We start from the raw sequence: 9936 nt of genomic DNA on the forward strand, positions 1-9936 counted from the left end.
CTGAGGTCTGTACTAACAGCCCGCGGCTGTCCTCCTTTAGAGCAACCTCCCTCATTGAGGTCTCCGCCACGTTAGCCAAAATGAAAAGCGGCTCTCCTCTTGACCCAGCCCCGGCCAGACTATTAAAAGCTGCCGCCCCCAGCATAGCCACTACCATCAGGGATCTCATTAACATCTCCTTGCGCCAAGGCACAGTGCCGCCCAACTGGAAAAATGCGGTTGTCAAAGCCCTGCTAAAAAAAACCCATCTGAATCCTGACGACATGTCTAACTATAGACCCATATCACTCCTTCCCTGCATCAGCAAGATGGCGGAGAAACTAGTTAATTCCCAACTCTCCCAATTCCTTGAGACCAACAAAATCCTGCGCCCATCTCAAACTGGCTTTCGGCCCGGCCAGGGCACGGACACAGCCCTCCTCTCCGTCATTGAGGAATCAAGGCGCATTCTGGATTCAGGAGGATCAGTGGCGGTGATCCTCCTGGACCTCAGTGCCGCCTTTGATACGGTGGATCACCGTGTCCTTCTACATCGCCTGGCCAGGGCAGGAATTGTGGGCTCAGCACACGCCTGGATTAACTCCTTCCTATCAGGCCGTTCATTTCAGGTGTGGGACGGCAACTCTCGCTCAGACCCCCTTCTACTCACATGTGGAGTCCCGCAGGGGTCCTCACTTAGTCCCACCCTGTTTAATGTTTACATGGCCCCCCTGGAAGACGTCGTGACCCCCTATGGGATCAAAATTGTCAACTACGCTGACGACACCCAACTTGTCGTCTCCCTCTCCCAGCTGGATAAACACCCAGACAGCCTGCGGAACTGCCTCCAGGACATCTACTCCTGGATGTGCGAATCTTCCCTAAAATTGAACGGTTCTAAAACCGAAATTATGCTCCTGGGCAACAAATGGTCATCAATTCCCGCCTCGGTGTGGCCGGACACCTTTGGTGAGATACCCACTCCAAAGACAGAAGTCAAAACGCTAGGCGTTTGGCTGGAACCAAGCCTCACCATGAAGACCCAGGCAACCATGACCGCTGGAACATGCTTTGGCCTCCTGCGGTCAACCCGCAAAATTCTCCCTCTCCTTCCTCCGCTATCCAGGAAACTGCTGGTTCAAGGGCTCATCCTAGCCAGACTTGACTATAGCAACGCCGTCTACCTCGGTGCACCGGAGTTTACCTTAGCCAAACTCCAACGGGCACAAAACGCCGCGGCAAGGCTCATAATGGACCTCCCCCCTAGAGCCTCTGCCAAATCAGCCCTCAAGGCCCTGCACTGGCTCCCTGTTCGCCAGCGAGTTGAGTTTAAAGCAATGTGCACCAGTCACAAACTCATTAATGGTGCCGGCCCGGCCGCCCTGAAAGACCTGGTCGCCCCCTTCAAAGCCCCTAGGTCACTGCGCTCGGACGACGAGCATCTGGCCATCGTCCCTAAATTTAAGAAGGCTCGGACCGGTGGCCGTCGCTTTTGGGTCAAAGCCTCCTCAGGCTGGAACGCACTGCCTCGCCACTTGCGTCTGGAACCCTGCCACGCCCTCTTCCGGAAAAAACTAAAAACTTTCTTATTCCCCAAATAGTCTTCCGGTCCCCCCTCCTCTTGGATATCACAGCTCTATAGCGCGGGGATGCCTCCGGGTCACCAGGCGCTTTATAAATTTATAAATAAATAAATAAATACATTTCAGAATATCCAGCCGACCCGCCTGGATAAAAAGTAGATCTGCCCAATTGGTTGCTGCGATCACAGAAGCTTAAGTCGGTGTTATACCTGCTGCTCAGCCAGTGTGAGTGTGGTGTGGAAAGTTGGTGCGTGGAGATGCAGTGGGATGTTAGAGGTCTGTGAGTGACAGCTGGAGGATGGGTTGAGCAGCAGGAAGGCTACTCCTGGTGGGGGTTTTTACTATAGCTCTTCACTGAAACTACTTAATAAACTTTCTTACCTAATTATCACCTCTGCTAATGCACTGGAGGAAAGAATGTATTTTTTTTAGAAACAAGACTACAAGAAATTAAAGCCTAAAGACCATAGGAGAAAAAAAAGAAGGAAAAAAAAACTTTAAACTGGAACTTAAGGAGACTAAAGGTCAAGGACAGAGAAATACAGGAAGACCTGCAGCCCCACCAGGTCTTGCCACATCAGACAGGCAGGGCGTATACCTGTCTCTCTCAATTATAATCTCCTTCACTTGGAAGCATGTTGCGGTCCAGATCCAGCAGATCACAAGCTCAACTTCCTCCAGACTGGATAGTAGAGCTGACAAGATGGTTTGATTGGCTTAGCAGTTATCGTTCACAAGTAGTAAAACTGGCAGCTTTGGATCTACACCTACTGGCATGTGTTGTAGTGAAAAGATGTAGCCTTACTTATAGCTCCAAGGTGAGAAATCTGCACAGCTAGTGAGTTACAAGTGCGACTGGCTTGCTGTTTGTTGCTGTGCGGTTATCACAGAGTAGCATTTGAATGGGCTGCAAGTTCATCTGTGGATTACTCGCAAGCACCCCTTACCTGGTTATTGATGTAGCGTGGAGTAGGTTAAGGAGTTAGTTGGCACAAGATTCAGCATCCGGCACAGCGACGTTTGGCGCACGCACATACCTGGAGCCACCCAACGCCACCACAGCGTTTTGTATTGTTTGAGATTGGGATGATTGTTATGGTGTGTGTCACCCGTTCTTGCTGATGGGGGAGGGGGGGGCGAGAGTTTGTCACCCATCTCTGTTGTTGTGCAGGACAACCTTGTATTTTTATAAGTCACTCATTTCTAGGTAGAACAGTTGGGATGTCTGTTGTGTTTGAGATGACTGCTTGTGGATAAGTCACTCTTGTCTGCCAAAATTGTGTGGTTGTGGGATGGGTGTAGGTAAATCATCCGTTTTTATGTGTTACTATAACTTGCAGTTGAGATGTCTGAGAGCTTTGTGTGGAATGATGGTTAAGTTACCCTTTTATAGGTCGAGCTTAGCAGCCCGCATGTGCTGCTCTTCGAGTCTTGTAGTATTTAGTCAGGTTGGTTAGGCCACACCCACCACTTCTGTTTGTTCCTACTTGTACCTTTCTTAATTCCTTTGTTCTTATTGGCAAGACGCTGCTCTTTGGCCCCCCTTTGGGTATGTTTTTCACTTTGTGGCAACCACCCATGTTACATATTCCCTTATTTTCTGATCGTATTTCCTGTGTTTGCTGCACTCTTTTTTTCACTCCATTGGATTCATAGCCGTGAACGCAGCAGCTCTTTGTGTCTTCCCTGCCGCGCACCTTTCACAGAAGTTCCACATGTACTTGTTTTAGCACCCCTGCCGCACACATTTTAAAAGCCCCTTGTTGGCTATTTCTTTACATGCTAAAATCGGCTTCCCATAATTTACTTTTGTTTTTATTATTTTTGTTACAATCGCAGCAAACCGAGCGTGTGCCATGATTGCATCAAAAGTAAGAACTAGAAGAAAAAAGTGGTTTTCTATTTCTTTACTTTTTATGCAATTGTGGCATCCTTGCAGTTGACGCGATTGTAACAAAAGTAATGAAAACTAAAGTAATGAAAACTAAAGGAAATGGTGGGCGGCTGCTTTCAACATGTAAAGAGATAGTAAACAAGCATTTGGGAATGCAACAGGTCTCGCTTTTACGCGAGTTTAAGCTATTGGCATTGTAAATGACAATGCCTTTTATTTATGTTCTAAAAACCAAAACATAAATAAAAGGCATTGTCATTTACAATAGCTCAAAGTTGCTTAAATGTGAGACCTATTGCATTGCAAATGCTTGTTGATAGAGGTGTTTGTTGCTGGGATGACTGCACAAAGTTTAAGCCACCCGGTTTTGATTGAGATGTGTGTGGGATGACTGCGCTAAGTTTAAGCCAACCATTTTTTCATTTAAATGTGTTGCTTGGGATGGCTGCACAAAGTTTAAGTCACCCGTTTTTAGGTCGAGCTGGTGTAGCAGTGCAAAGCACTGCATCCAGCGAAGCATCTATTGTCATCTACTTCTGGGAATGTGAGGCAGGGGATGTGCACGCGCAAGTCCTCGGCGCGCACGCCCAGCCATGTGCACATCTCCTGTCTCACATTCACAGTAAGTCAGCCTCTCGCCTCTCTCAATCGCGCGCGCGCACACACATACAGCCACACTCGCGCATGCGCGCGCACACACACACACTGCATATACACACGCATGCACACACACACACACACACCCCTACAACTAAGCACCACCCACCCCACTCACCGGGCTACAGGCTCCGTCACGCGGGGCTTCACTGACTTGTTTAATTACTACCGGGTCAGACATCAGAAAGGACCCGCCCCACAGACTCAAACTCGTGCTTAAGGCTTCAGCTACGGGCCACCCACTCGGGCTGTGGAAGGAGCAAAGACCTCGGCGCTGCTCAGGTGTCACTTGGCGACCTCCCTCGGCAGGTAATCCCCTCGGGCAGCCTCTCTCCACAGGTGGGAGGGCACTTGTCGCACTGACAGTGGTCACAGCTGCAAAGAGCGCGCACAGGAATCCAGCGAGATGAGACTGCGCGTGCGTGGTCACGGGACGCCAGCGAACCAGAGGCCATGCCTAGACTCTAAGATGATGGGAACAGGACACGACGCGGTAGAGGCCGGATGGCTCTTAAACCACGGATTACGTCACAGACAAGCTGCTGCGTAGTCAAGTTGGGTTTATTTTACTTGGCTTACCAGCACTAATCTCATTCAACGTGGCTCTGAGACAGTGTTTCTCGCCAGGGCTGGGCTCTTATGCTCGCATACAGACGGGGCTGGATAGACAACACCATTTCCTTCAAACATACTCCGTGAATACTCTGCATCGATTGTTATGTCTCTGTGGAGTCGCCCACTTAACAAGGGGCGGGGCATGCAGCCGCTAAATGCTGTGCCGAGTGAGTCAGTCTCTTGCGCGCGTTCAGAGCCAACTCAGGCTATGTACAAGTCTCGATTTGCGAGCGTGGCAATCGCATACATCAAACTTTACACATTGGTGGTACAAAGTGCCCTTAATGCCTTTCTGTACGGAGGATGCGAACATTAACGTTCGCTGGGCCGCTTTGGGCTGCGCAATATATAAGGAATACAGACACCCTTTTCGAAAGAACTGGAAGACTGATGAAAGATTCTAGTTGAATCATCTATTGTTATTTCTGTCCTACAAATTGTTTTGTATGCACAAATTAGGCGATTGCTTTCCCTCCTTTATTTTGTTATATATGTGTATTGCTATATATTAGCCATTATGCACATATAGGTGCAAGTACCAAGAGTGACGATTATTATACTTGCTACTCCACATACTTTCCACCAGATTCGACCGGCCTTGGAGGCACCGGCCTGCTAGGTAATTTGTTACTTTCTCCATTGCCTGTATAGGTTCTCACTGTGTGTGCTCATCTCTACTTCTGTCAGGATGTCTTCAGGTTTGTGTCTCTGTTCTGTTATAGTCTGCCCTCTACTGCTCCACTGATTGTATTCCCCGTGTCCGACCCCTGGTGTCTCTCTATTCTGAGTGTCTCCTCCCTGTCACTTTGTATCCCAAGGTGTCTCTTCTTCGTCACTTTTCCCATGTGTGTCCCATGTCGCGCTGTGTTGTATTCTGCCCCACTGTATAATCTCCCTCTCTCTGACCCCTTGTGTCCCTCTGTCTCTATTGTAGGGCTCCTGGTGTCGCTGTTCTTTTTCGTGTCCCTTAGTTTCACTGTCTTTATTAGTCACTTAGCCCAGGTGCATCACTCTCTGTCCCAAGTGACTTAAATCTCCGTTACTGTGTTACATGCGTCTGTTCTGTGCCACTGTTTGTCCCCAATTTGTCTTCGGCCTCCTCTATTCTCGGTCTGTTCTGTCACTGTTACCAGGTCTCGTTTCTCCTCTCATCAAAGTGACCCGTTTCTTATGGATACTTCTAACCACAGATTACTAACTTTAGGGAATATTTCCTAGAGGTGAGACTTTATCTGGAAACTTTAAGCCAGTACTCTTGTGCACCGGTAGGTGGTGTCACACAGCTATAGCCTGTCATTTCGGTAAACGTCCTCTGCCCCATTAAAAGTACAGCTGACTCAGAAACGCTCTGCTTAAAGTGGTGCATGTGGCATATCACTTTGTAAATTATTTGATAAACTGAGATTTGATAACAATCCAAGTATTAGAGAAAGGGTGGCAACAAGGAGAGAGAAACACAATTATATCAGTTTCAAACCATTTTTTTTATGCTTCAAATAACAAAAATGAATAAAATTGATTTGACTGCGACATATAATACAATATACAAAGTGCAACGTGTCCCCAGTGATTTGTGAAGTAACCAAAAGACAACGTGTGTACAGTTAAGTGAACTATACCGGTTACAATGGTGGCTATTTACAAGGAGACATGACTCAGAGCAATTATTTAAATCAATTGTAGGACAGCCGCTATAAAATCATAGGCACTGTGTGAGTCTTATTCGCCTCCAAGTACGTCTTGGATTGTTATCAAGTCTCAGTTTATCAAATAATTTACAAAGTGATATGCCACAGGAACCATTGTTTTTCTGGATAAACACATTACCCTGGTTCCTTTGTGAGTAGGGTCTCCCTTGTTTTCTTTTTTCGTAAAGTGGTGCATGGGCTGCCCATTTGGTGCGTGTCACGCCCGTCTAGAACTCCACATTCTGCACATTACCCTGGTTCCTTTGTGAGTAGGGTCTCCCTTGTTTTCTTTTTTCGTAAAGTGGTGCATGGGCTGCCCATTTGGTGCGTGTCACGCCTGTCTAGAACTCCACATTCTGTCCTGACTTCATTTACTTTACGGCTACGGAGTTTAGGCATTGTTCTATTTAAAGAAATGTAGACTTTGCCCTATTAAATGTACTGCAACCCTGCCCGGCAGATTTGTAGCGCTCATTGTCTCCCAGGAGGGTATCTTGTAGCCGAGGTGTGAGTCTAGCCAAGCCCTTGACACAGTGGGACTACTCGTCTCGAAAAGCTTGGTTTTCAGAGTAGGTTGTTATGTATAGTGGCAAACACCTTAGGAGCGATGTGGGAGAAGGCACGCCTGCCAGATCTGGTTTTCCCCATGTGTGGCTTGTGTGCAAGTAGGAGTCTGGACGAGCGCAAGTGGCTGGAAGGCTGGTGAAAGCAGCTATGATTGTTGAGGTCTGTTATAAGCCACTGGAATTATGCGATCGGCAGATAAGGCGATTTTCCACATTATTATAGCCTTGCCGCTTTTGCCACATAATCCACTGTCTGCACATAATTTGCAGATTTGAATCAAAAAATGGTTTCTAGCTCAAAGTGTTCAAAAGTTACTCAAAATCCAGTGACACGTGTTGCTGTGCAGTGAAAGGCCCTCAGCAAAGCTGGACATTTTTGTTTCGTGTTGCTATATTTAGATATTAAAATAGTACTAATGAGGTCATATCAATTCCCAGACAGTGTTACTGAGTTTAACAAGTATCTACAATGCAATAGGTCTCGCATTTACCAGAGTTTGAGCTATTGGCATTTTAAATGACAATGCCTTATATTTATGTTACATTTTTAGTTACAAGCTTTTTCATTGAAATGTGTTATGTGGGATGACTGTTCGTAGTTTAAGTCACCCGTTTTCATCTGCAATCTGAATTGGTGATGCCAGTCATTTTATTTTTCAGCTCTTTATGTTCTTTGCTGCGCCGCTTTTTGTGTGTTTTCATTTGGCTGCATTTCATGATGTTCTGGTCAACTGGTGGTATCTGGAAATTGTGGTTTGGGATGTGAGGCGGTGTAGAGTGAAGTGTTGTCTTTTGTTCTTTTGACATAGGGTAGATGTGGTGGTGTCTCCTTTATGATTTTGTGCTTTTAGGTGTGTAGGTTGCAAGTTTTATCTTTTATTCTGTGATTTTATATGCATGGTCTCTTATGTATTACATCTAATTTGTTCCATGCATTCTTTATCAGATAGCTAAATGTCCATCTGTCATTCTTTTATTGATTACATCAAACATGTTTCGAATATTCATGGGGCAGTGGCAATGTTGTTTGTGTTTCTTGCAAAGAAGGGAGATGTGTTCTAGCAACAGGAAGTCTGTTCCTGGTGGGACTCTACTATAACTCTTCATTGATACTTCTTAATAAACCTTCTTACCTAATCTACACCTCGGCCTATTGACTCCTTTATATTACACAAGTCTACTGTCATCTGGCTGTTCAGAAGGGGGGAGGGGGGGGAGAGCTTCAGACGGAATCTTTGATCAGAGAAATACCAGCCGCCCAAGCAGGAAAAGTACCCGAACAGACCTTTAATGTGGCCTAACGGCTAGAGCAGTCAACCTCGAAACTGGTAAACCAGGTCCGAGACTTGGCAGGGACACTCAGCATCCTGCGACTCTGGACAAATCACTTAATCTCCACATGCATAACAGAATGAATGTGCCTGTCTGTAACGAAATTGGTGCTCATGTAAAACGCTCCAATACCTTCGGGTCGAGTTCACACCATATAAACCTGCCCGCCCCCCAGAAAATGTCCACTCGAACTTTTGAACAGCCTGACTGACTCACCGCTGCTGCAGGAGTAGTAAAGCTGTGTTTGTGAGTCTGGCTACACGGCACTTAATTATGTTATATCCTTTACGATACCTTCTAGGTTAAAAAGAGTAATTTCCTCTGACAGAGAACCGATCTCATGTAATTTTCTATAATATCATTGTTAGGCCAAACATCAGGAATGGTTATCAGTATGCTAACTAGTAGTTTTGAAGCCAGAAAACGCTTGCCCATTTTGGGTCACAAAACGAAGACGTGGTACCCCCACCCGTCGTTTACTGACGCCACATACCGGTAACAACGCAGACCTCGTTAATACTCTCAATATCACGGGCCACTAATTCTTCCATCAAAGGTAAACTGCCGGTCACCAGTACGTAGAAAGCCGTTAATGTCCCTACACACTTTAGCAGTTTACTCCTTCATCTTCAACCCCCAACTTGGCAACTTCTCATCTACCGGAGAACTGAAAGCCTGTATCAGATACACATGAATACATAACATATTTAAAGTTCATGTTAAACCCAAACACCAATACCCTAATATATGCATATTGAAACCTACTGTATTTAGATATGGACTATATGTACTGCCTCCTCTACCTGCAAAGGTTACTCCACCCATCCCCACACTGTTCTACCGGCTGGCCTTGATATCTGAGACCATAACAGAAGAACGGGGGCTCAAGCCATGGAGCTAAAAGCTTCACAGTCTGCAAGCCCGGAGTGTGAGTGGTATCGCCATAATTAACCACCCAGTGTCCCAATCCCAGACAAGAAAGAAGCTGAGATCCATTCTTTACATCCCCCACGTTCACCCTACCAGGATAAGCGCGTCCATCTTCGCCGACGTGGAATAGCAGGGGATATCCGATCCTCTGACTGGCTAAGGAAGCTGCCAATCGTTCTCTGACACCCCGCCTACTACGTCAAATTCGCTCCTCGCATTGGCTATTAAAACGTTTGACGTTAACCGGAAAAACCGTGTTTGAAGTCTCTCTAAACCTATGGTAGATTCTGAAAATAGATTGGATTAGAAAGCAGTCGATTAACTTTCAGAACACACTCCGCCTCCTCTCAGGAACTGAGACTAATCAATGTAGTTCAATGATCACGGATACTTTACGAGTGGCGTGGCACTTTAGGTAGCTCAAGTTTGACGTGGTTTACGTTTGACTTCTGTTCATTGGTCAAACGAGTTTTTGCTAGACAAAAGACTAGAGCGCTAATTCTACGGCAGGGAGTACCTTCCCATCTGTTTTGTGTTTTTGCAGATTTTTAGGCACGAACTCAACCGGAGGATATTGGAGCGCTTTACATGAGCACCAGTTACATTACCTAAGGACACAATCGTTTTGGGGAGGCTGTTGCGGAAGGAAAGATGACTCGTATAGATGGTAAATTTATTACAAGAATATACAA

At 46.2% G+C, this 9936-nt stretch overlaps 1 protein-coding gene across 2 annotated transcripts in view; it reads right to left on the reverse strand.

The window, feature by feature from the left end:
• COPZ1 (coat protein complex I subunit zeta 1) overlaps positions 1-9629 on the reverse strand; it is a 234236-nt gene extending 224607 nt beyond the window's left edge. Inside the window, exon 1 of one of the 2 annotated variants that reach the window (XM_086964906.1) lies at positions 9338-9629. In XM_086964906.1, coding sequence (XP_086821032.1) covers positions 9338-9355 — 18 coding nt within the window. In that variant the 5' untranslated portion in view covers positions 9356-9629. The remainder of the gene's footprint in view (positions 1-9337) is intronic. The other variant, XM_086964914.1, reaches the window with a different exon arrangement.
• Positions 9630-9936: the final 307 nt, after the last annotated feature.

This window comes from Lissotriton vulgaris, chromosome 1_1 (assembly GCF_964263255.1).
Source record: "Lissotriton vulgaris chromosome 1_1, aLisVul1.2, whole genome shotgun sequence".
NCBI lineage: Eukaryota > Metazoa > Chordata > Amphibia > Caudata > Salamandridae > Lissotriton > Lissotriton vulgaris.